We start from the raw sequence: 27,204 nt of genomic DNA, 5'->3' as shown, positions 1-27,204 counted from the left end.
CCAGGCTCTTGGGCAAAGGACAAGATTCTGCTCCCTCACATTGAGTTCCCCTGTGAAATTGTTTTATGTGTTGGCACCAATGCCAGCCTGTCCAGGGCAGAGAGCAAAATGGCGTCCTTCTTGTTGGGAGGTGAATTGACCTGCAACAGTGCAGTGCGAATGTGTTTGCAGTCGCGCTGCACTCTGTAAATGTAGTCACCCGTGCTCTTCCTCAAGGGATGTCTTTCGAGGCACTATCACAAAAGAATCTTGTGGCATCTTAAGGACAAACAAATTTTTCTCCGTTTCAGCTGCTCTTGGAGAACCAGGGATGACATCTGATATCGCCATGAGACCCTCCAAAGAACAGAATCCGGGTGGCATTCGGGCACATAAATAAACACCAAATGGCCAGGCTCTTGGGCACAGGATGGTTCTGCCCCCTAGAGTTCCCCTGTGAAATTGTTTGTCTGTTGGCACCAATACCAGCCTGTCCAGGGCAGAGCGCCCCCTTCACTCCAAGGGCAGGTATGTGTTGGGGTCTCCTGGGAAAGGCTGGTCGGGCGCCTGGTTAAAATGGGCCATGAGGAAAACGCCGACAGTCCCGAAAACAAAGATGGAAGCCATGACGAGGAAGCAGACGCGGTCGATGACCCGCCCCACCAGGATCCATTCCTCATTCTCCTGCAAAGAAACAAAACATACACAGCAGACAATAGAGATGGCATCATCTATGGAAGGGTGTACAAGGCGAAGAAGAAGAGGAAGAAGAAGAGGGGGAGGGGAGGGGGAGTAGGAGTAGGAGTTGGTTTTATTATGCCGACCAATTAAGGAAGAATCAAACCAGCTGGCAATCACCTTTCCTTCCCCTCCCCACAACAGACACTCTGAGAGGTAGGTGGGGTTGAGAGAGCTGTGACTAGCCCAAGGTCACCCAGCTGGCTTCGTGTGTAGGAGTGGGGAATCAAACCCGGTTCACCAGATTAGCGTCTGCTAATCTCAGCCCCACCTACCACACAGGGTGTCTGTTGTGGGGAGGGGAAGGGGAGGTGATTGTAAGCCAGTTTGATTCTTCCTTATGTAGTAGAGAAAGTCGGCATATAAAAACCAACTCTTCTTCTTCTTCTTCTTCTTCTTCTTCTTCTTCTTCACCACAAGCATTTCCCTTGTCAGTGTATGGACAATATTAAAGGACAATCAGACATGTGGGAACAGACTCTTTAGAGACACTTACGCTGTCAAAGTCGTTTTGCTCTTGCAACGTCTTGGCAATATGGTTGCAGGCATCGGCACAGGCTTGGATCTCGGGAGCCGCCTGGCGCAGGCTGGTGCAAAGCTCCTGGGGACAGCCATTCTCCAAGCCTCCCCCTGGGGACGAGCAAACAGGGAGGGGCTGACAAGGATGTGGAGAAGGTGCAGAAAAGAGGAACCAAAATGATCAGGGGACCAGAACAACTGCCCTATTAGGAGCAATTAAAAAATTAGGGCTGTTTAGCTTGGAAAGAAGGCGGTTAAGGGGAGACACGATAGAGGTCTATAAAATTATGCCCGGTATGAAGAGAGTGGACAGGGAGAAGCTTTTCTCCCTCTCTTGTAATACTAGAACATGGGGTCATCTGCTGAAGCTGGAGGGAGAGAGATTCCAAACAGATAAAATGAAGTATTTCTTCACACAACACATAGTTGCATTGTGGAACTCCCTGCCCCAGGAAGTGGTGATGGCTGCCAACTTGGAAGACTTTAAGAGGGGAGTGGACATGTTCATGGAGGAGTGGGGTATCTGTGGCTACTCGTAAAAATGGATACTAGTCATGTTGCATACCTATTCTCTCCAGTATCAGAGGAGCATGCCTGTTATATTAGGTGCTGTGGAGCAGAGGCAGGATAATGCTGCTGCAGCCGTCTTGTTTGTGGGCTTCCCAGAGGTACCCGGTTGGCCACTGTGTGAACAGACTGCTGGACTTGACGGGCCTGGCTCTGATCCAGCATGGCTTTCCTTATGTTCTTATGATGCATACCTATTCTCTCCAGGATCAGAGGAGCAGGCCTATCATATTAGGTGCTGTGAAACACGGACAGGATGGTGCTGCTGCAGTCGCCTTGTTTGTGGGCTTCCTAAAGGCACCTGGTTGGCCACCGTGTGAACAGACTGCTGGACTTGATGGGCCTTGTTCTGATCCAGCATGGCCTTTCTTATGTTCTTAAGTTCAATACTAGGGAGGTCTTCTCTGGTTACTCTGTTTGATGCTGGGTCATTGTTAGGAGACACGGCATCACTCTTCACTCTTCCAGAGATCACCAATGAAATAAAACCAAAGGCCGGTAGTCCCTTAAAGGGCTTTTTCACATTCTCGGTTTCCTTGCTTCCTGTTCTGCAAGTGTTTTCCTCCCTCTAGTGGTCGATTCAATATCACAGCGGTTTTTGTCCAGTGTCAAAACCTGCAGTTTTAATCTGCAGGGAGATGTGCTGGACATAAACCTGTTCGATATCAAATCGGCTACTAGAGGGAGATAAAACAGGTCTCTGAAAACGCAGAAAAAACTGGAGAAACAAAGGGGGAGAGCGAGGCAACTTCTGAAGGTTGGAAACGCCATGCATAATCAAAACAAAGACCCAAAGTCGTTGGAAGGGTGACTCCTCATGGGAAGAAGAGCATGAAACTATCAAGTTTGGTGTAGTGGTTAAGAGTGTCGGACTAGAATCTGGGACACCCAGCTTCAAACCCCCACATGCCATGGAAGCTCACTGGGTGACCTTGGGCCAGTCACACTGTCTCAGCCTAGCCTCCCTCACAGGGTTGATGTGAGGATAAAATGGAGGAGGGGAGAATTATGTAAGCCACTTTGGATCCCCATGGGGAGAAAGGCAAGATATGCATGAATTGATTAAATATATAACTACAAGGCCAAAGTCTGCTCTTTGCAGCCAGCTACTCACGTATCTTTGCCAAGAAGGATTTCATCAGCCCAATGCGCTCCTTCTGCCTTTCGAAGAGGAGTTCGCTCCGAGCCTTCCACAGCATGTACTCGTCGGCTTTCGCCATCAGGCCCAGCGAGCTCCGGCGCCGGACGAGCCGAGTCTGGGCGGGCTGGTTGCTGCGCCGCGTGTGCATGCCCAAGTAATGCGGCAATGTGTGCAGGAAAACCTGGGGAGGTGGGATCAGAGAGATGAAGCCAAAGGGGACATCGCGGGGACTTGGAGAAAGGAAGGCCGCAAAAGGAAAAGCAACTTCCTTCCGTGAAAAATCTGGTGGTGGAAATAGGGTTGCCAGCTCCAGGCTGGGAAATACCTGGAGAATTTTTTGGCGGAGCCTGAGGAGGGCAGGGGGGGGTGGGACTTCAGTGCCCTAGAGTCCAATGGCCAAAGCTGCCATGTTCTCCAGGGGAACTGATCTCTATCGGCTGGAGATTGCTTGTAATAGCAGGAGATCTCCACCTAGGACCTGGAGGCTGGCAACCCAAAGTGCCATGGGTGCCTGTCCATGGAGAGGAGGTATAGAAATATTGAAAATAAGAATTTTTAACAAATACCTGCCGGACACGCTCTGACATGGAGTGGGTATTGGGTGTCCTCAGAGATACGTTGAGTACAATGACAGCATTCACGACGATGACGATGGTGACCACCAGGAGGAAGGTCAAGTACCTGTGGGACCAAAAAGAGAAGAAGAAGAAGAGTTGGTTTTTATATGCCAACTTTCTCTACCATTTAAGGAAGAATCAAACCGACTTACCATCCCCTTCCCCTCCCCTCCCCGCAACAGACACCCTATGAGGTAGGTGGGGCTGAGAGAGCTCTAACAGAGCTGTGACTTTCCCAAGGTCACCCAGCTGGCTTCATGTGTAAGGTAAAGGTAAAGGTCCCCTGTGCAAGCACCGGGTCATTCTTGACCCATGGGGTGATGTCACATCCCGACGTTTACTAGGCAGACTGTGTTTACGGGGTGGTTTGCCAGTCATCTTCCCTTTACCCCCAGCAAGCTGGGTCCTCATTTCACCGACCTTGGAAGGATGGAAGGCTGAGTCAACTTTGAGCCGGCTACCTGAAACCGACTTCCGTTGGGATCGAACTCAGGTCGTGAGCAGAGCTTGGACTGCAGTACTGCAGCTTACCACTCTGCGCCACGGGGCTCATGTGGAGGAGTGGGGAATCAAACCCAGTTCTCCAGATCAGAGTCCACCGCTCTTAACCACTACACCACACTGGCTGTCAAACATGGGTCCCCCTCCTGTGCCTTCTAGCCAAGCTCATTTTGGTATCGAAGGCAGGCTGGGGAAAAAACTAGGGCTCAGCAAAATAAGTAGGGTTGCCAGGTCCCTCTTCGCCACCAGCAGGCGGTTTTGGGGGTGGAACCTGAGGAGGGTGGGGTTTGGGGAGGGGAGGGACTTCGATGCCATAGAGTCCAATGGCCAAAGCGGTCATTCCCTCCAGGGGAACTGATTTCTGTTGGGTGGAGATCAGTTGTAATAGCAGGAGATCTCCATCTATTACCTGGAGGTTGGCAACCGTAGTGAACAGTGGGTAAATGTATAAATATGTTTGGCTCGTCTTCTGGCTTGGACTTGGCGGCTTTTCCATTTCAGGAGGCATCAGGCAGGAAACCTCATCATCCGTCCGTTGTCACTGTCCCAGCGCCACTTAAAATGCCGCCCCGCCTCCGTCCGTCAGACGCAAAACCCCACTGCATGCCAACGATCAGATATTTTCAGATTCCCATACCCTCGCGGGCCAGCTATTAAATTCTGACAAATACTGATGCATTGCCAACTACAAAACACAATGGAAGCTAAATCCTGCTTCGTGACAGCCGACAGAGTCTGACACCAACAGACGGTCGCCAACCAGCTAACGGACATCTCGAGCATTAAATGCACGTCATTAGCAAAAAATTTCAAACGGCCGTTCTCAAATATCAAATCCCAAGATCAACCAGCACAGGATGTCAAACGCCGCCGTCAAATATTCCGAGAACATTTAGCAACGACATGAGCAGACAACGGCCGCGTTCTTAATGAGGGGTCGACCTAGGGTTGCCAACCTCCAGCTGGTTATTCAAAATATACAACTGCTATGGCTATGGGTTACAATAAATTGTTCTATTCATACAAAACAAGGTGCTGTTGCCCCTCCCCTCCCCGCAACAGACACCCTATGATGTAGGTGGGGCTGAGAGAGCTCTAACAGAGCTGTGACTTTCCCAAGGTCACCCAGCTGGCTTCATGTGTAAGGTGATGTCAGCTATAACAATTTTTATACTTGTAAATCCTAACACAAAAATAAATGCACTTCCAATTTCTATAGTGCTACTAATTTATACAGAGAGTTCTTTTCACATGCATCAAGTACCTTCAATATCTATAGGTAAAAGGTCCCCTGTGCAAGCACCGGGTCATTCCTGACCCATGGGGTGTCGTCACATCCCGACATTTACTAGGCAGACTGTGTTTACGGGGTGGTTTGCCAGTCATCTTCCCTTTACCCCCGGCAAGGTGGGTACTCATTTTCCCTACCTTGGAAGGATGGAAGGCTGAGTCAACCTTGAGCCGGCTGCCTGAAACCGACTTTCGTCGGGATTGAACTCAGGTCGTAAGTGGAGCTTGGACTACAGTACTGCAACTTACCACTCTGCGCCACGGGGCTCTTTTCACTATCTATGTGTGTGAGTTAAATGCCGTCAAGTCGCTTCTGATATCTATATCTATAGATATCTATATCTATAGTTGCTGCTAATTTATACAGAGTTGTATAGTATAGTATAGTATAGTATAGTATAGTATAGTATAGTATAGTATAGTATAGTATAGTAATTTATACAGTGGGGAAGGCACTGGCAAACCACCCCATAAAACAGTCTGCCTAGTAAACGTCGGGATGTGACATCACCCCATGGGTCAGGAATGACCCGGTGCTTGCACAGGGGACAACCTTTACCTTTAATTTATACAGAGTTAGTATAGTAATTTATACAGAGTTATATAGTTGCTGCTAATTTATACAGAGACTTCTTTTCACATGCATCAAGTCCATATTCAGCAGTAAGTGGATACAAAACAGTCTCACAAAATAGAGGGGGTGGAACAGGATCCCGATGAAAACTCCTGTTTCCCAGTCTTCATCAGCCACCCACAATAAATAATAGAATATTGTCCACTTCCTTTCTTTTTGCAGCCTTACTTTCCGATGAGCGGCACCCCCTGGGACGTCTCCGGGACTTTCTTCGCGATCAGGAAGAGGAAAACCGTCTGGGCGAGAAGGACATTAATGGACACAGTGCACTTCTGCCCGCCAGCTGCAGAGAGAAGAAAAGGAAAAGATTGACTGGGCGGGGGGAGGATTGCCAGGTCCCTCTTCACCACCAGCGGGAGGTTTTTGGGGCGGAGCCTGGGGAGGGCGGGGTTTGGGGAGGAGAGGGACTTCAACTCCATAGAATCCAATGGCCAGAGGGGCCATTTTCTCTAGGGGAACTGATCTCTATCGGCTGGAGATCAGTGTAATAGCAGGAGATCTCCATCTACTACCTGGAGGTTGGCAACCATAGAGGGGGATGTTCCCATAATCTCCAGGGATTGAGACATGGTAAGAGGGAACTGAAAGGGGAAGTTTGGATCAGAGAGAAACCTCGCAGTGATTTGGTCCACACGCATTATTATTTTTTTAAATTTATGATGCTTATACCCCACTTTTCTCACCAATGGGGACCCAAAGCGCCTTACCTCCTCCTCCTCCTTTTAATCCTTACAACAACCCTGTGAGGCAGGTTAGGCTGAGAGTGTTCCAGTAGACGTTGACTTTTGCAACTACTCGCATTGGACTTTCCTATTTCGTTGGAGATAGCCATTGTGCTTTATCTAATATTGCTGTCACATTGTGAATAGCTTTGTATATATTTTGTATTTCCTTGATAGTTACTTTTGTATTAGCACCTGTCGTTTGTGTATGTTTTGCACTGTTTCATGAATATATGTTTTCGATACTATTGCCTGCACTGTTTTGTTCCTACCAACCTCCAGGTACAAGCTGGAGATCTCTTTTACAACTGATCCCCGGCCAATAGAAGTCGGTTCCCCTGGAGAAAATGGCCGTTTGGGCAATTGGACTCTATGGCATTGAAGCCCCTCCCCAAACCCTGCCCTCCTTAAGCTCCGCCCCAAAAATCTCCCCCCCCCCCGATGGCGAAGAGGGACCTGGCAACCAGACCCATGGCAGAGTAAGGAGTCGAATCTGGGTCCCCGAGATCCTGTTCTGACACTCCAACCGCACAGTTTAGCTAAACTGGTAGAAAACCAATGGACATTTTGCACATGAAGCCATGACAGCTAAACTGGTAGAAAACCAATGGACATTTTGCGCATGAAGCCATGACAGCTAAACTGGTAGAAAACCAATGGACATTTTGTGCATGAAGCCATGACAGCTAAACTGGTAGAAAACCAATGGACGTTTTGCGCATGAAGCCATGACAGCTAAACTGGTAGAAAACCAATGGACATTTTGCACATGAAGCCATGACAGCTAAACTGGTAGAAAACCAATGGACATTTTGTGCATGTAGCCATGACAGCTAAACTGGTAGAAAACCAATGGACATTTTGCGTATGAAGCCATGACAGCTAAACTAGTAGAAAACCAATGGACATTTTGCGCATGAAGCCATGACAGCTAAACTGGTAGAAAACCAATGGGCATTTTGCGCATGAAGCCATGACAGCTAAACTGGTAGAAAACCAATGGACATTTTGCACATGAAGCCATGACAGCTAAACTGGTAGAAAACCAATGGACATTTTGCGCATGAAGCCATGACAGCTAAACTGGTAGAAAACTAAACTGGTAGAAAACCAATGGACATTTTGCACATGAAGCCATGACAGCTAAACTGGTAGAAAACCAATGGGCATTTTGCGCATGAAGCCATGACAGCTAAACTGGTAGAAAACCAATGGACATTTTGCACATGAAGCCATGACAGCTAAACTGGTAGAAAACCAATGGACATTTTGCGCATGAAGCCATGACAGCTAAACTGGTAGAAAACTAAACTGGTAGAAAACCAATGGACATTTTGCACATGAAGCCATGACAGCTAAACTGGTAGAAAACTAAACTGGTAGAAAACCAATGGACATTTTGCGCATGAAGCCATGACAGCTAAACTGGTAGAAAACTAAACTGGTAGAAAACCAATGGACATTTTGCACATGAAGCCATGACAGCTAAACTGGTAGAAAACCAATGGACATTTTGCACATGAAGCCATGACAGCTAAACTGGTAGAAAACCAATGGACATGAAGCCATGACAGCTAAACTGGTAGAAAACCAATGGACATTTTGCACATGAAGCCATGACAGCTAAACTGGTAGAAAACCAATGGACATTTTGCACATGAAGCCATGACAGCTAAACTGGTAGAAAACCAATGGACATTTTGCGCATGAAGCCATGACAGCTAAACTGGTAGAAAACCAATGGACATTTTGCGCATGAAGCCATGACAGCTAAACTGGTAGAAAACCAATGGACATTTTGCACATGAAGCCATGACAGCTAAACTGGTAGAAAACCAATGGACATTTTGTGCATGAAGCCATGACAGCTAAACTGTTAGAAAACCAATGGACATTTTGCACATGAAGCCATGACAGCTAAACTGGTAGAAAACCAATGGACATTTTGCGCATGAAGCCATGACAGCTAAACTGGTAGAAAACCAATGCCACAGAAACCCTAGCAACAAACAGCATCCTTTGAGATCCATGCCCCGATGCTGACCTTTGGCAGGCAGGAAGTATACCAGCACAGCAACGGAGGAAATGAGGACACAGGGGATGATGATGTTGATGATGTAGAAGAGCGGCTTCCTCTGGATGACCAGGAAGAAGATGATCTGCTGATAGCCAATGTCATCTGGTGTGACCCGCTCAGAGTTCACGATCTTCTTGGCTGGGCGGTGCTTAATGGCCCATTCCCCATTCTCTGTGGGAAGACAGAGTTACATGGTCATGAGAGAATCCATCTTTGCACACATATTAGGGTTGCCAACCTCCAGGTACAAGCTGGAGATCTCCTGCTATTACAAGCAATGTCCAGCCGATAGAGATCAGTTCCGCTGGAGAAAGTGGCCACTTTGGCACTTGGACTCTATGGCATTGAAGTCTCTCCCCTCCCTAAACCCCGCCCTCCTCAGGCTCCACCCTCAAAATCTCCAGGTATTTCCCAACCCGGAGCTGGCAAAACTGCTCCTACATACAATCCATAAACAGGGTCAGCAAGTTCCCGGGGGGGCTTGGAGATTTCCCGGAATTACAGCTGATTTCCAGACTGCAGAGATCAGTTCTCCTGGAGGAAATGGCAGCTCTGGATGGTGGGGTCTAAAGCATGATACTCTCCCAAGGTTGTTCCCCTCCTAGGGTTGCTGACCTCCATGTACTAGCTGGAGATCTCCTGCTATTACAAGTGATCTCCAGCCAGCTCCTTCAACATACCCAGCTCTTTCAACCTTTCCTCATAGGACTTGGTCTCCAGACCCCTCACCATCTTTGTTGCCATCCTCTGGACACGTTCCAGCTTGCCTACAATTGTGGTGCTCAAAACTGAGCACAATACTCTAGGTGAGGTCTAACCAGAGCGGAATAAAGCAATAACATCACTTCGCGTGATCTGGACACTGTGCTTCTGTTGATACAGCCCAAGATCACATTTGCCATGAAACCAACAACACTGGAATCATCTGGTACATGTGATTCCCTCTCCCCCCTTCTCTCTTTCTCCACCCAACCCCCAAAACAAATTGCAACCTCACTTTACAAAAGCCAGGGTTTCATCTGGATAGATGGAAAGGCCCATTCCAGCTCCTTTGGGAAGGCAGCTATAGGAATAGGCTGATGGGAAATAGATCCAGAGCTCTGTCCTAAGGACAAAAAGAGCCCACGCAAAGTCCTGCAGATTTACCCAAAGAGGCAAAACCCCGTACATCTAGAGTATGCGTGCAACCACCTTCCATTTCAAGGGGATTTCAGCCAGCTGCTGGGATTTGGTAGAAAGCTGAACGGATCCTGCCAGGTGCTGAGGCCCTGAACGTCTCCAGCACGCTTGCAGCTGCAGAAATCCACATTTTTCTTCCTCTCTCCCCCCTCGGCTGTGAGGCAAAGCCAAGCGTGACACGTTATTAAGCCGGTGTCGCCGTTGCGCCTTCCCCCTGTCGTCTGGCAGAACGATAGATTTTTACCAGTGTAAAATAACTGGCTTCTCCCGGTAATGAAAAAAAGGAAAACCCTGCTCTCTCCCGACAACAAACTTTGCGCTTTCAATGTGCTATTAAAACATGATGGAGAACGGCAGCGGTAGTTGTTCGGGACAACCGCATCGCTGGATCAATCCTCTTAAATGGAAGAGTTCGCTTTGGGAGTGACTGGGAGGGGAAGAAAGACAAAGGCAGAATAAGGGGGGAAACAAATACCAATGATTCTCTTGTTGGGATGGTCCAGAGGAAAGCGGCGAGGATGATCCGGGGCCTGGAGACCAAGCCCCACGAGGAAAGGCGGAGGGAGTTGGAAATGTTCAGTCTGGAGAATAGGAGGTTGTGGGGGGCATGATTGCTCTCTTGAAGTATTTGAAGGGCTGCCACTTAGAGGAGGGCAGGGAGCTGTTCCTGTTGGCAGCAGAGGATAAGACTCGCAATAATGGGTTTAAATTGCAGGTGGAGAGGTACCGGCTGGATATTGGGGGGGGGGGGATTCACAGTAAGAGTTGTTCGACAGTGGAATCAGCTGCCTAGGGAGGTGGTGAGCTCCCCCTCACTGGCAGTCTTTAAGCAGAGGCTGGACAAACACTTGTCAGGGATGCTCTAGGCTGATCCTGCATTGAGCAGGGGGTTGGACTAGATGGCCTGGATGGCCCCTTCCAACTTTATGATTCGATGATAAACCCATTAACTACTGAACAGGGCTTATGGATAATACATGGCTGTGTCCTACCGTCTTTTCCACTAGGGGAAGAAGGAGGGGAGAAGTGTCCTTGTCTAACTGAGAGGGCTTTGTTAGGGATCATGGGACCTGTGTGGATAAAAACCCCATGGGGTGGTGGCTATTAAGGGTGGGGTGGGGAATCAGAGGAGATCGAATGAGCAAGTTGGCAGGATCCAACATACAGTCTTTGTCCAGCCCCTTCCATCAACTAACATCTGTCAGGAGCGATTTGATTGTGGGATCCTGCATGGCAAGGGGTGGGACTGGATGGCCCTTGTGGTCTCTTCCAACCCTGTGTGATTTTGTGATTTGATTTTGTGATTTCGTAATATGCACAGAACACCGTTGGAAGAGTTTCTGAATTAATCATATCCGCCGCTGAATGACTTGATCCCCTAATCCAGTGTCGGGAAGACTCCTGTCTCCTGCCTGGCCTCGTGACAGCCGTGCCAAAAATGCTTTTTATGTGCCCAATGTGCTCCGGATTACAGACCGCTGCGTCATTCTGTAAAGCGCGGAGCGAGAATAAGAGAGAGAGAGACAGATTTTGCCCTCTGTTGTAACATCAGGGTTACCGAACGGAGACGCTTGGCTGGAACTTTGGGACCACAACAGACGAGGACTTCATCACAGGCGTAATTAGTTTCAGAACATCAGAAGAGCCCTGCTGGATCAGACCAGAGGTCCATCCAGTCCCTCAATCTGTCTCATACAGCGGCCAACCAATTCCTCTGGAGGGCCCACGACAGGACACAGAGGCCGAGGTCTTCCCCTGATAAGAACATCAGAAGAGCCCTGCTGGATCAGAACAGTGAGGGTCCATCCAGTCCAGCATCCCGTCTCCCCAGTGGCCAACCAGTTCCTCTGGATGGCCCATAACAGATCTTACACACTGATGCCTTCATAAGAACTTCAGAAGAACCCTGCTGGATCAGACCAATGAGGGTCCACCTAGTCCAGCATCCTGCCTCATACAGTGGCCGGGCCAGTTCCTCTGGAGGTAGGGTTGCCAACATCCAGGTACTGATGCAAATAAAACAGTAGTAGGCAAAATTGAATGAGACAATAAGCAATGGATAGCAGGCAGCAAAACAGCGAAGGCTGTAACTATATTACAAAGAAATAAATGTACAAATGAAGCTAAGCAACAAGGGTTACAAAGCAAGGAAATAACAATGTCAAGAAAAAAATAATGTCAAGAAAAATGTCATTCAATTTTGCCTACTACTGTTTTATTTGCATCATTACTATTTACAGTAGAGTGAGTTATTGGCATAACTAACATCCAGGTACTAGCTGGAGATCTCCTGCTATTACATCTGATCTCCAGCTGATAGAGGTCAGTTCCCCTGGAGAAAATGGCCGCTCTGGAGATTGGACTCTATGCCTTTGAAGTCCCTCCCCGCTCCAAACCCTCCTTAGGCTCCACCCCAAAAACCTCCCTCCTGTGGTGAAGAGGGACCTGGTAATCCTATCTGGAGGGCCAATAACAGGGCACAGAGGCCTTTCCCTGATGTTGCCTCCTGCCACTATTATTCAGAGGCTGACTGCCTCTAAACTTGAGGTTCCCTTTAGTCACCATGGGCAGTAGCCACTGATAGACCTCTCCTCCAAGAATCTGTCTTGTGGGATTCATGGCCACCAGATAGGGTCATCAGCCACAATGAGCTTAGATACCTTTAAAAAAAAAAGGATGGGACAAATTCAAGGAGGAGGGTAGTCTGGTCCATTGTTATTTGCTGTCATAGCTACATGGAAACTTCATGTTCAAACGCAACATACTCCTGAAGCCCAGGTGATGGGAACTCACAACGTGATAAGTACGGTTGCCAGGTCCCCACTCACCATCGGTGGGAGCTTTGTTGTTGGGGTGGGGGGGGGAGGGGGGTGATCGGCAAAATAATGTCAATTCCGGGTTTACCCCGAAAGTGATGGGGACGCTCTAGCACATTCCTCCAAAAACTCTATGGTTTCCATAGAGTTTTGGGAGGAATGTGCTAGAGCGTCCCCATCACTTTCGGGGTGAACCCGGAAGTGACGTTAATCGCCTCCCTTCAGCTGGCCTGCTTCCACCCGCCAGCCATCTGAGGGGCGGCAGGCAGCCCCCTTGATTGGTGGGCGATTGCCCGCCATTACCAGGTGATACACCTGGCGTAACCCTGGTGATACACCTGGCGTCTTCATGCTCAACTTGTGAGTTTTCCAGGGGCATCATCCAGACAGACATTTTGGACATTTTGGACCCTTTGTCAGATCCAGCAAGGCGATTCTGCAACTGTCGTGTTCTTTTTAGGATTTGTCGGGCATCAAACTGCCCTCTTTCCCCCATCCTCGTGGCTCAGGTACGGGCACAGTTACCTGTGAAATCTTCGGGGTCAATGAAGATCCATTCAATTTTCTGGTTTTCTTCTACTGCTAGAAGCAGGTTGATTTCGTGGGCATTGTAGGTCTGAGACCTTGCAAACAGAGAATCACAAAGTAAAAATCGACACATCCCGAAGCTGTATCCGATGCACAAATTTGTATCTCTAGGTCAGGGGTCCCCAAACGGGTGCCCATGGGCACTATGGCATCCACCAACGCCTTTCACTGGCGCCCACCAAGTGCTTTTATAAAGTAGACGGGACCAGGTGGGGCTTTTTCCAGCAAGAGATCAGTTGTAACTCCGGGAGATATCCAGGGTTTGAGGGAGAGAATAGGATGCAGAAGGGGCCCCAAAACATAAAATCCAGAGCAATATCAGACCTGACCAGTAAGCTCTTGGCGCCCCATTAAATGCGAAGGTCTCACCCAGAGCGCAGCAAATATGCCCAAAAGGAGGAGTGACGTCCCAAACAGAGAACCCGAACTTCTGTTTCTAGCCCCTCTGATTCGGCCCTGCCACCCAGACCTCGCAGGGAACAGGGCCAAGACTCACTGGAAGACCATGGAGCAGTTCTGCCAGTCGAAGGGGAAGTACGTGACCACAATGGAGCAGGCGCTGCGGTAGATGGCTGGGGGGAGCCAGTAGATGGACCCATCTGGAGACACCAAGACGTTGGTGTAGAGCGTGATGTCAAACACCCCGTCGATACTGTGCAGAACAAGGGGAGACAGAGCTTAGGGAAGCGAGCAGCTCCTCCCTGTGAAAGGAGTATTATTTATGCCCCGCCTTTCTCCCCCAGGCAGCTTCCACCACTATCCTCTCCTTAGGGTTGCCAGTAGGGTTGCCAACCTCCAGGTACTAGCTGGAGATCTCCTGCTATTACAACTGATCTCCAGCCGATAGAGATCAGTTCTCCCAGAGAAAATGGCCATTTTGGCAATTGGACTCTATGGCATTGAAGTCCCTCCCCTCCCCAAACCCCTCCCCCCCTCAGGCTCCACCCCAAAAAACCTCCCGCCGGTGGCGTAGAGGGATCTGGCAACCCTAGTTGCCAGCTACCAGGTAATGGCGGGCAATTGCCTGCCAATTAAGGGGGCTGCCCGTTGCCCCTCAGCTGGCCTACGGGCGGAAGCAAGCCAGCTGAAGGGACGGTGATTAATGTCACTTCTGGGTTTTCCAGGTTTACCCTGGGTTTACCCCGAAAGTGACAGGGACGCTCTAGCACATTCCCCAAAATACTCTATGGTTTCCATGGAGTTTTTGGAAGAATGTCCTGGAGCATCCCTATCAGATCTGGGTTTACACCGGAAGTGACGTTATTGTGCCAATCACCCTTTAAGAACTAGAACATTGAATATGAAGGACTAAGTTAAAATTCATATTGGGACCATTTTGTGGTTTATGGTTATACAGAAGTCCTCATTGGAAGTAACCTGAATATCTACCTGAATTTTGTAATATGTTGAAGTGTGTATTTCTTCAGTATATTTCAGTATATTAAATACTGGGTTTTTCTAGGACCATAATTATCTAAGTAATTGTTTTACATCAGGGCTATAGTTGCTGTTTGTTTTTGATAATCACCTGGAGGCTGGCAACCCTACCTGGCAACACTAAGGTTTACCCACCATGTAGAGTTGTCAACCTCCAGGTATTAGCTGGAGATCTCCTGTTTACAACTGATCTCCAGCTGATAGGAGGAAATGCCTGCTTTGGCAATTGGACTCTTTGGCATCAAAGTCCCTTCCCTCCCCAAACCCCCCTTGCCTCAGGCTCCGTCCCAAAAACCTCCCACCACAGGTGAAGGGGGACTGGCAACCCTACCACAGCAAATGATAAGCCTAATCCAGGATGAATTCTGTTCCCAATTAGGGTTGTTAGCTCTGGGTTGGGAAATATCTAGAGATTTTGGGGCGGAGCCTGAGAAGGGCGGGGTTTGGGGAGGGGAGGGACTTTAGTGCATTGAGTCCTCCGTCCAAAGCAGTCATTTTCTCCAGATGATCTGATCTTTGTCGCCTGGAGATCAGTTGCAATAGTGGGATAGCTTCAGCCACCGCCTGGAGGTTGACAACCCTAGTCCCACGATACTGGCAGGGATAAGGAGACGTGGGGAGCACCCTTTTGTGAGCACTGACTTGTTTTCTAGGATGATGTCTGGGAGCCACACCGACGTGGAGGGGATCCGGAGGCGCTCGATGTTGTCGTAGGCATCCGGGTCCCACTGCAGGCGATAATCGCGCCATTGCTGGCAAGAAGGAAACAGATGATAAATATCCACAGCGCAACACGCTGGAGTCTTTTCCTCCCTCCCTTTGATTGATATTTTAATAGATTAATTAAAATACATTATAAAACGAATTATTTTCCTTTGTTCCAATCCTGAAACCAGAAGTTTGATGGTGGGGGGATATGAATGCACTGGGGCGGGGCGAGGTTTGCCAGGTCCGATGGATGCCAGGCCTTCTGGCCTTGACCCCAGTGTGAAATCTGGAAGTGACATTGCCCCTTCAGTGTGATGCTTTAAGACAGGCTTGTCCAAACTGCGGCCCCCGGGCCGCATGCGGCCCAGGACGGCTATGAATGCGGCCCAACACAAAATCGTATACTTAAAACATTATGAATCAGCTATCGTTAGTGAAAGTGCATTTTATTTGCGGCCCAAGACAATTCTTCTTCTTCCAATGTGGCCGAGGGAAGCCAAAAGATTGGACACCCCTGCTTTAAGATTTATCCCGAACTCCAAGCTTTAACCATAGAATTCTGGGTGAATCCTAGAGTATCGTCTCGACACAATGACGTCAATTCCGGTTTCACACCGGAAGTCATGCCATGCATTAGTGTGACATGCTGGATTCTTGGCAAGGGAGGGCAGCGACCTCGCAAGAGCCCCTCAATTTGGACCGAAATCCAGAGCAGTTTCGAAAGAGTTCCAAGGAGAAACCTAGAAGAACTAACCTCTTGCAAAGTTAAAATCCGGGATGCTAAGCAAACTTGTAAAAAAAAAAATTAGAAAAAAGAAAAGCAAGTTTCTAGTTCACGTGGGTAAAAATCACCGTCACGGCCATTGTTCTAGCTAAGAATATCCCTGAGCCATGGCAGAAAAGACTGCCATATTTGTTTGCTCTCTAGGGTTGCTAACCTCCAGGCGAGGCCTGGAGATCTCATGCTATTACAACTGAGATCAGTTCGCCTGGAGAAAATGGCTGCTTCGGAAGGCGGCCTCTTATACCCCACTGAAGCCCTTCCCCTCCCCAAGCCCCGCCTTCCTCAGGCTCCACCCCCAAAATCTCTCAGTACTCCCCAACCCGGAGCTGGCAACCTGACCTAGAGATCTCCTGGAATTACCACTGATCACCAGAAGATGATGATGATCGGTTGATGTGACGATTGATCTCCAGATGAACAAGACCAATTCCCCTGGAGAAAATGGCTGCTTCGGAGAGGGCACTGTATGGCATTGCGCCCTGCTGAGGTCCCTCTAGGGTTGCCAAGTGCCAGGTGGTGGCGGGCAAACCCCCGCCAATCCACCTGGCTGCCCGCCGACCAGCTGAGGGTCGGGGGGCAACAAGTGCACCCGCACCTGCCCGCCGCACCACGTCACTTCTGGTTTACACCTGGAAGCGCCGCATCGCAACGGGCCTTTTACCATTCAAACATCGCGTCACTTCCGGTTTACACCCGGAAGTGGGAGTTTGAGTGGTAAAAGGCTCCTTGCGATGCGGCGCTTCCGGGTGTAAACCGGAAGTGACGCGATCGCGTCGGCATGGCCGCCCGTGCGATCCCACCTCACCTCCGCCCCGAAAACCACCCGCCAGAGGAGAGGGGGGACCTGGTCAGCCCAGGTCCCTCCCCTTACCAAGCCCTGCCCTCCTCAGGCTCCACCCCTCCCCTAAACAGGTATGTGTGTGTGTGTGTAAAGTGCCGTCAAGTCACAACCGACTTATGGCGACCCCTTTTTGGGGGTTTTCATGGCAAGAGGCTAACAGAGGTGGTTTGCCAGTGCCTTCCTCTGCATAGCAACCCTGGACTTCCTTGGTGGTCTCCCATCGAAATACTAACCAGGGCTGACCCTGCTTAGCTTCTGAGATCTGATGAGATCAGGCTAGCCTGGGCCATCCAGGTCAGGGCAAACAGGTATACTGCACAAAATTTGCAAAGGCTCAACAACGTGAACCTAAAGGAAGCTCAGGGGGAACGTTCCTTATTCACTTACCATCTCTACCCAGACGTTGGTGGTGAGGGCCTCCTCCCTCTCATTCTAGGGGAAAGAAATGAGTCGGCAGCTGTAATGTCACATTTCCCCCCCCCCACGATAGCCCCATGCCGCAAAGCCCCTCCCCCAACATTGTCCCCCAAACTCTTGTGGTAAAGGGCAGCCTCGTATTGTGACCGCAGGCTCTCCCTGTCTCCTGGCCCACCTTCTTCTGGGCCTGGTGGCGTAGAGATGAAGCGTTAACCTCTGCCTCTTAAGAACTAGTCCCCAGGGACCTCGGGGGGAAGACCATGGCAGTTAAATCAAATTCACACTTCGATACGACTAAGACCTCCTGTAGGGTTGCCAACCTCCAGGTGCTAGCTGGAGTGGAGATCTCCTGCTATTACAGCTGATCTCCAGCCGATAGAGATGGGTTCCCCTAGAGACAATGGCAGCTATGGAAGGTGGACTCTATGGCACTGAAGTTCCTCCCCTCCCACAAACCCTGCCCTCCTTAGGTTCCTCCCCAAAAACCTCCCTCTTTGCCACCAGCAGGAGGTTTTTTAGGGTGGAGCCTGAGGAGGGCAGGTTTGGGGGGGGGGTCCAATTGCCAAAGCAGCCGTTTTCTCCAGGTGAACTGATCTCTATCAGCTGGAGATCAGTTGTAATAGCAGGAGATCTCCAGGTATTAGCTGGAGGTTGGCAACCCTAATCCTCTGGAATTACAGCTCATCTCCAGACTACAGAGATCAGTTTCCCTGGAGAAAATTGATGCTTTGGAGGGTGGACTCTGTGGCATTGCACCTCTGGATCTAAGGTCCCTGACCTCCCCAGGCTCCATCACCAAAACTCTAGGAGTTTCCCCACCTGGATCTGACAACCTTACCCCCCACCTCCCATGCCTGTGGCCAGGGGGGACCTGGGCTTCCTTACCAGTGAAATGAGGTTGGTGAGGGTCAGCTTGAGCGTCACGTTGATGATGTCCCCCTCCTGCTTGGCTGGACGTAAGTCGCGTTTATAATTGGCCATCAGGTCTTGGAGAAGCTTCTCTTCCTGGTTCCGGCTTTGGACCACTGGGGAGAGAAGAGCGATGGGTGTGAGTAGGGTTGCCAACCCCAGCTTGGGAATTTCCTGGAGATTTGGGGGTGGAACTTGGGGAGGGGAGGGTTTGGGCTGGGGAGGGATCTCAGAGGTGTACAATGTCATAGAGTCCAGCCTCCAAAGCTGCCATCTAGCTGTTGTGGCCAACACTGACGGGTAGATTGATCTTATGGGGAGCCAGCATGGTGTAGTGGTTAAGAGCGGTGGTTTGGAGTGGTGGAGTCTGATCTGGAGAACCGGGTTTGATTCCCCACTCCTCCACATGAGCGGCGGAGGCTAATCTGGTGGACTGGATTTGTTTCCCCGCTCCTCCACATGAAGCCAGCTGGGTGACCTTGGGCTAGTCACACTCTCTCAGCCTCACCTACCTCACAGGTGCTGTGAGGAGGGGAAGAGAAGGAGATTGTAAGCCGGTTTGATTCTTCCTTAAGTGGTAGAAAAAGTCATCATATAAAAACCAACTCTTCTTCTTCTTCTTCTTCTTCTTCTTCTTCTTCTTCTTCTTCTTCTACGTTCATTTGTCTAATCCTTATTTTTAAACACCATCTAAACTAGTAGATGTCACCATGCCTTGTGGGTAGTAGGCACTGTAAATTGGTTATGAATTTTGCCAAATACTTCCTTCTGTGAATCCAAAAACTACTGCCAATTAAGGTCACGGGGCGAGTTATCTTGAGGGACAGGGAGGAGTTTTTTTCTCGGCTCACAGTCTGCATAAACCTTTCCTGCGTCTCCCCCGAAGCCCCGGCCCTGGCATATCCTCAGCTCCGAGGGATCTCAAAGTTCCAACGAGGATTTAATTAGACATCCATTAGGCATTCCATGAATAGCAATTGATTAATAATAAATAGCCCCTTCGGCTCTGCCTGCAGCCCCTTCCCGTCCGAACCACAGATCGTTACCTTACTAATGATATTTTTTTTTAATCCTTTGCGTTATCAAATTATTAGCGTTCGGGCAGAGGCTGGATCCAACCGAAAAGGGAAGCTTGTGGGGGAAAGCGCCGGCAAATTGCTTTCATTAGGGGTAATTGCCGCCTCTGGGTGGGGGCAGGCGGCTACCCTGGGGCTCTGAAATGGGCAACCTGCGGAGGTTGGGGGGGGCTTGCAGGGCTGTCGTGTCTATCGGCATCCCGCATGCGCGCTAACAGACGCAGCCGACAGCTGGAACCACTTTAAACCACGCTGTCTGTCCACAGTCGATTGAAGGGCTTGGAGTTGTGGCCAAGACACTTGGCAATCCGTCCTGCGTTAACGGGAGGGGGCGCCCCCCAGCATCCGTTCAGGGACGCCATCTTGCAGGGGGGACATCGGGTTGCCAACTACGGTTTGGGAAATTCCTGGGGATTTGGGGGTGGAGCCTGGGGAGGGCAGAGTTTGGGGAAGGGAGGGAGCTCAGCAGGGCACGGGCACCCCTCACTTTATTCTATGGGGAGAGGTTAAAACGCTTAGGGCTGTTTAGCTTGGAGACAAGGCGGTTAAGGGGAGACATGATAGAGGTCTATAAAAGAAGAAGAAGAAGAAGAAGGAGAAGGAGAAGGAGAAGGAGAAGGAGAAGAAGAAGAGTTGGTTTTTATATGCCGACTTTCTCTACCACCTAAGGGAGAATCCAACCATCTTACAATCTCCTTCCCTTCCCCAAAACAGACACCCTGTGCGGTAGGTGGGGCTGAGAGTGTGTGACTAGCCCCAGGTCACCCAGATGGCTTCATGTGGAGGAGTGGGGAATCAAACCCGGTTCTCCAGATCAGAGTCCAACACTCCAAACCACCACTCTTAACCACTATACCACACTGGTTAGAAAGTAGTGGGGTAGTAACTTTGCAAAAGGGTTCCTGGGAATACAGTAAATTCAGAAGTGGAATCCACTTCAAAATGAGAATCACCGCACTGCCCTTTGGAAAATAGGAAGGAACGAACGAACTAATGAATGAACAAAGGAACGAACCCCTGGCATGCTGATAGCATGATTTACAAGGCAATCCTAAAGACATCTTCCCTGGGAATAAACCCCACTGAATAGACTTGAGTTTGATTTTGAATAGACCAGCATAGGACTGCTCTCTTCCTTTCCAAGGACCTAAATTCAGAGCAACCGTCCCCTTCACCACCCAAGAAAAAAATAATTTTGCAGTTTCATTATAAGCCGCCGAGTGTATTTCAGGTGGAGCCCGGCTTACCTGCGAGGGAGCTGAGAACCAGGGCCAGGGTGAGCCAACGCATGCTGCCGGTGGGCATCGGCCTTCCTTCTCCCCCCAGAAGCGGCTGTGTGTGTGTGCTCTTGGGAGGGTCCGGAGGGCTATTTTGAGCTGGGACCCCCCCTCCTCCTCCCTGCCAGGCCCTTTGTGGGCCAGCTGTCCGGACAAGGCATTGTCAGCTGTCTCCCCGCTGATTCTTTCGGCACCACAATGCAGGGGGGGGGCAGGACTGGCTGTGCCCGCCAGCCCTGTGGGGCGTGCCAATCTGGGCTGGGCTGCGCATCCTCCGGGAGGGAGGGGGTGCCAGGCCAGTGCCAGCGATGCCTCTGATGCTCTGCCCCACTGCACCGATGGGATTGGGGAAGCTGATTGGAGCCCCTATTTATAGGAAGAATTCCACCCGCCATTCACCCGGCTTGGAGGCATTTTGCCTGTAAGGCCTTGAAGTCAAATGGTTGCTGATGGATTCAGGGAGACCGGGATTTATTCCTGGGGGTCCAGTCCGCTGACTCAATTCCAGCATCCCCATCAAGAGAATGAAGAGAAGAGATATCTATTTCCCAAAATGCCAACATGACTTCTCTATGTCCAGCACAGCTTGGTGAATTCATGGAGATTTGGGGGTGGAACCTGAGGAAGGCAGCATTTAGGGATGGGAGGGGACCAACTCTTCTTCTTCTTCTTCTTCTTCTTCTTCTTCTTCTTCTTCTTCGCCTTCTGCATATTTTGGATCAACATCTCCGTTTTTTGTTGCCAAGGGGTGGCCTACAGATACACTGAAATACACCGGACAATGGCTAAACTTACTGCTTATATTAATCAGATTGATAATGTACAATTTTGGGGGGAGTGGGAGGTGTGGAAAATTTACTGTGAAAACTATTTTTCGATGGGTCATTTTAAAGGATACTCTTTGATTTAATCCCTTACATTTACTTTGCATAATGATTATACTAGGATGATTACCTGAATATTAACTAGATAAAATAAGATATGTATAAAGGAACTAAGTAGAGGGGGATTATACTGTTAGCAAAAGTATATACAATTTAATTTTGGACAGAAGAGAGTGTAGGGGAAGTCAACTTTTTTTTTCTTATTTTTTAGACTAGAAATTTTTATAGATTCTACTTTATATTGTTAAAGCTTTAATGAAAACTGATTTATGATGTATGAAATGAGAAAACAATAAAAACTTTATTAAAAAAAAAGAAAGAAATACACCGGACAATACAGCCAAATGTGAAAACGTAACAAAAGAAATTCCAGCCGGTGAAACAATACAAAGAAGTCCTCTGTGTCTAAACTAGGCCCACTGAGTAGGGTTGAAAACCTCCAGACGGGGCCTGGTGGATGGACGGACTCTATTACGTATGCGTAGGTTATGCACAAGCCAGAGACAAGAGTTCCAACATCAGCCCTTTATTGAACTAACAGTGGAGGGAGAACCAGGCAAACTGCAAAACACCCCAACTTATATACAGTCCCCAACCACCCGGGGCCACACCCCCAAGTCCGTGATTGGATGGCCAAAGACCCCGGACCAATAGGAAGGACAGACGACGGCGCCTGGAGCAGGGGCGCAACACAGTTCGGCACAGCTGAGTTCGACAGTTCAGCGGTTCAATGGTTCGAAAGTTCAGCAAAGTTCTTGCACCAACTAAATACATTGCAGACTCTATGGTATTATACCCTGCTGGCGGCCTCGAAAGGGATTTCTAAAATTGTCCGGCTGGTGGCAGCGTACCAAAGAAGAAGTGTAAGAAAAACCTTCCAAGAGTTGGGTGGACTTGAGGGAATGGCCCAGCACCAGGCGTAGACTTGGGATGACCGCTGCGTGCCCGGATGCCTTGGAGGGATAAAACCGAACAGGTAGGGTTGCCAAAAACCAAGAAAAAAAAAGGGGGGGGGTAACCCAACCTGCCAAAACCAAAAGCTGGGTATCCAAGGTTGGGTGGAAAGGACAAAATAATAATAGAGAAAAATATTTTAATTTAAGGCGCTGCATAAGGATTAAAAACATTAAAAATGATGAATCATGGCACGATGGCATCTTATAAGGTTGATAGACCTAAACCACAAGCCAGACGCGTTTTACCAGGTTCATACTTGCATAACACATTCTGTATGGGGGACCAATACAGTCCAGTGTAGAATAACTTTGCAGGCACTCCAACTAGAGAGCTTTATAATTAGGGTTGCCAACTGCCAGGTACTAGCTGGAGATCTCCCGCTATTACAACTGAACTCCAGCTGAGATCCGTTCCCCTGGAGAAAATGGCCGCTTTGGCAATTGGACTCTATGGCATGGAAGTCCCTCCCCAAACCCCGCCCTCCTCAGGCTCCGCCCCAAAAACCTCCCACTGGTGGCAAAGAGGGACCTGGCAACCCTATTTATAATTTGAAATTTATTAAATACCCTACACGCAAACCTGGGCTGGTGTATAGTTATCGGCATATGTTGAGATATTTTTAAATACTTGTGTATGCATTACATGGGTTTTATTTGACCACTGATGAAGGCCTGCTGGCCGAAACGCCTCTGGCTTGTGGTTTAGGCCTATCAACCTTATAAGATGCCATTGTGCCATGTTTTATCGTTTTTAATCCTTACATAGCACCTTAAATTAAAATAGATTTCTCTATTATGATTTTGTCTTTTCCACCCAACCTTGGGTACCCAGCTTCAGGTCGGGTTGCCAACCTCCAGGTGGGGCCCAGAGATTTCCTGGAATTACAATTGATCTCTGAACTACAGAGGTCAGTTCTCTTGGAGAAAATGGCTGCTTTGGAGGGCAGTCTCTACGGCATTCATATGCTGCTGCAGTTCCTCCCTTCCCCACGCCTTGCCGTCCCCAGGATCTACCACCAAAATCTCCAGGAATTTCCCAACCTGGAGTTGCTAACCTTATTTGCAGATCAGTGGGGCCATTCTGCATAGGGTTGCCAGGACCCTCTTCGCCACCGGTGGGAGGTTTTGGGGGCAGAGTGGCCATATAATCCAGGGGAACTGATCTCTATCACCTGGAGATCAGTTGTAATAGTGGGAGATCTCCAGGCACCACCTGGAGGTTGGCAAGCCTAGTTGGGAAATTCACAGAGATTTGGGGGACAGTGGGGTTTGCGGGGGAGGGAGCTCAGCACCCTACAAAGCAGCCATTTTCTCCAAGGGGAACTGATCTCTGAGGTCCGGAGATCAGATGTAATTCTGGGAGAACTCCAGGCCCCACCTGGAGGTTGGCAACCCTAGGTTACAATTCACATTGCAGAGAAAGGATGAAGAGAGAGATGGCATTTTAAAAACGGCAGGGCTATTTTGGGATCACCCTCGCCACATTCAGTACAAAAATGTCTCTGGTGAAAGAGCCTCTTCACTCTGAGAAAGCTTCCTGAGGTTGGAGAAAGGGGTCTATTCTGTGCTAAGTGGACAGGTTGGATACATCCCCTCTTTTAGCTCTAAAAACAGGTTTCGCAAGTTTTCCGTGTGGTTTCCAGTGTGAGGGAAGTCTGCTACGGAAGGGGGCTATCGGCTGATGCCGATGGTATAACCTGAAGCAATTTAGCTACTGATATAAAATTGCTTGCAATATTTTTTTAAACACCGTGAAGGTTGAACGGAGACATAGATCCACCACTTTGATTAAAAATGAGAGCCAGCAAAACCCAGACCATTGGCTTGGAACAAGGGACTGACTGCTGAAGCAGCATTCGATTTGTGGGCACATTAAGTATGTTAAATAGGTTGCACAGTTGACATTGGAGGTAGAAAGCGCTGTCAAGTCGCAGCCGACCCCGCATGGGGTTTTCAAGGCAAGAGGCGAACAGAGGTGGTTGGCCATTGCCTGCCTCTGCGTAGCAACCCTGGACTTCCTTGGTGGTCTCCCGTCCAAGTACTAACCAGGGTCAACCATCCTTAGCTTCTGAGATCTGATGAGATTAGTCTAGCCTGGCCCATCCTGGTCAGGGCACAGTTGACATTATACCACATATTACCCATATTCACCCTTAAGCACTGATGGAGGGAAGCAAATTTTCTGCAACTACCCCCCCCCACAGAACCACTTTCACTGAATTCTGAGAATTTTTATGGGAAAGTATACATGAGCCCTGCAATAGGGTTGCCATTCCCCCACTGGGGGCAGGGGATCCCCCCCCCTCTGAGCCTGTTCCCACCGGCACCGTTCAGCTGGTTGGTGGGGGAGCCAGCGTGGTGTAGTGGTCAAGAGAGGTGGTTTGGAGCGGTGGACTCTGATCTGGAGAACCAGGGAGGTTGATTCCCCGCTCCTCCACATGAGCGGCGGAGGCTAATCTGGTAAACTGGATTTGTTTCCCCACTCCTACACACAAAGCCAGCTGGATGAGTTTGGGCTAGTCACAGCTCTCTCAGCCCCACCTACCTCACCGGGTGTCTGTTGTGGGGAGCGGAAGGTGATTGTAAGCCGGTTTGAGTCTTCCTTAAGTAGTAGAGAAAGTCGGCGTATAAAAACCAACTCTTCTTCTTCTTACTAGCGGCTAATGGAGTCCGACGTTAATGCAATGCCATCACTTCCCGAAGTGACTGTCATCCCTTCACCAACAATTGTGGGGACACTCTGGTATTTGACCCTGGTGGTCCCTTCCAACTCTATGACCCTATGATAAGGAGATATGGGCTTATGCTGGAAATATGGAAAGGAAAGAGGAACATTTATGCATGCATGGTGGATATGTAAAAAAATTAAAAGTTTTTGGGAAAAAGTTATTATAGAAACTAATAATTTGATTAATATGAGAGTAAAAAGAAAACCTGCATTTTGTTTATTGGGAATCCCACAAGAATCCCACAAGAAAAAATGGGTAGTAATGATAGGGTCATTTGTCAATATAGTTTTGCTGCTGCAAGAATTGTAATAGCTATTGTAATAGCTAAAGTTTGGAAGCAAGTGAATAAACCTTCAATTCGTGACTGGAGAGGGAAACTATGGATGTATATGAGGATGGCCAAATTAACAGAATTCCTACATGGAAAAGATATGGAAGAATTCAAAAAAACTTGGGCAAAGGCCATCACATATTGGTATAAACTGGCAAAAATGGTCGAAGGCTTTCACGGTCAGAGTTCATTGGTTCTTGTAGGTTATCCGGGCTGTGTGACCGTGGTCTTGGTATTTTCTTTCCTGACGTTTCACCAGCAGCTGTGGCAGGCATCTTCAGAGGAGTAACACTGAAGGACAGTTACTCCTCTGAAAATGCCTCCCACAGCTGCTGGCGAAACGTCAGGAAAGAAAATACCAAGACCACGGTCACACAGCCCGGATAACCTACAAGAACCAATGGCAAAAATGGATGTTACTGTTTTAGTTAGTGAGTTATAGAAACAAGTTTATTCACTTTTCTATTATTATTATTAACCACTTTCAAAACTGTTTAGACACTTCTGCGGAAGTCAGGTGATGGGTCACTTTTTAAGGTGGGTGGAGGGTCAAAAGGGTATTTTTTGCTTGGTTGAACTTTATAACTTTGTATAATTATAATTGATACTCTTTTGTATTTTCTTTTCCTTTTTTGTTATTATTGTATTTGTTTGTTTTGTTTTATATTATAAAAATAAAAAAATTACCCCCCCCCCAAAAAAAGGATGACATCACTTACGGAAGTGACATCCTTGCGTCGATGCCGGCCCACCCCATCCCCAGCCAGCGGCCAGGGGGACCTGGCAATCACTCGGAGATGGTGGGCTGCTCGTTCTCTGGAGCTAAGCCGGGCAGAGCGTTCGACTGGTTATTTTTAACCTCCTGGCTGTTCCAACCAGCTGCTGTGTGGGGAAAGCAGGTCAGAAGGCCAGGCGTCAGGCAGAAGAGACCAGGCCAAAGGAAGTGCTGCTTCTGGGGGATGGATCCCATTTCACAGGCGTCCGCTGCGGCTTGGACCATCCTGGAACCCGAACGGCAGACAGCTGTGCCTCGGGCTCACCTTCCTTTTTTATTGTTTCTTACTGGCATGGGGAGATGGCGTAAGGACGTTCCCTCCCACTTTCAGCAATGGGTGCCTGTTGCGGAATTAGGGTTGCCAACCTCCAGGTGGTACTGTATAAAGAGGCAGCACGTGGCTCAAAATATAAGAATAAAGTACGATAATATCAAAATCAAAAATGTCTTGGTGTAAGAATTATATTCATTCAAAACCAACCAAAGACGTAATGGCCTCGCAGGGCTTAAGACAAAGCCATAAAAGGCTTAAAAGTCATTCATATTCAGCTTGGCCAACCGGCTCCAACACAAATGCAATGCCTTTCACGGCTTAACAAATACGAAATAGAAATTGTAGGTTCAACAAAGCCAATGGCTTATAGTGGTGGCTGGAGATCTCCTGCTATTACAACACCTCTCCATCTGACAGAGATCAGTTCACTTGGAGAAA

At 48.9% G+C, this 27,204-nt stretch overlaps 1 protein-coding gene across 1 annotated transcript; it reads right to left on the bottom strand.

Annotated features, from left to right (window-relative positions):
- Nucleotides 1–492: 492 nt before the first annotated feature.
- Nucleotides 493–20,877, bottom strand: CHRNG (cholinergic receptor nicotinic gamma subunit). The gene is made up of 12 exons (XM_056849950.1): nt 20,788–20,877; nt 18,441–18,580; nt 17,526–17,570; nt 15,448–15,557; nt 13,865–14,020; nt 13,306–13,403; nt 8,753–8,956; nt 6,155–6,269; nt 3,511–3,625; nt 2,918–3,125; nt 1,214–1,347; nt 493–663 (listed from the first exon to the last, which is right to left on the bottom strand). Exons 1-12 carry the CDS (start codon nt 20,843–20,845, stop codon nt 493–495), a joined length of 1,554 nt encoding a protein of 517 aa, XP_056705928.1. The 5' UTR covers nt 20,846–20,877.
- Nucleotides 20,878–27,204: the final 6,327 nt, after the last annotated feature.

The sequence above is a fragment of the Euleptes europaea genome, chromosome 5 (assembly GCF_029931775.1).
Source record: "Euleptes europaea isolate rEulEur1 chromosome 5, rEulEur1.hap1, whole genome shotgun sequence".
Taxonomy (NCBI): Eukaryota; Metazoa; Chordata; class Lepidosauria; order Squamata; family Sphaerodactylidae; genus Euleptes; species Euleptes europaea.
This window is presented reverse-complemented; position numbering and strand designations above follow the sequence as displayed.

Bases quoted from the DNA above. Each gene is read 5' to 3' on its own strand.
- CHRNG (XM_056849950.1), bottom strand. From the start codon at position 20,845: ATGCCCACCGGCAGCATGCGTTGGCTCACCCTGGCCCTGGTTCTCAGC. The intron at 15,558-17,525 runs GTAAGTGAATAA...CCTTCTTGCCAG, and splicing joins CCAACGTCTGGGTAGAGATG to CAATGGCGCGATTATCGCCT. The intron at 664-1,213 runs GTAAGTGTCTCT...GTTTCTTTGCAG, and splicing joins AGCAAAACGACTTTGACAGC to GAGAATGAGGAATGGATCCT.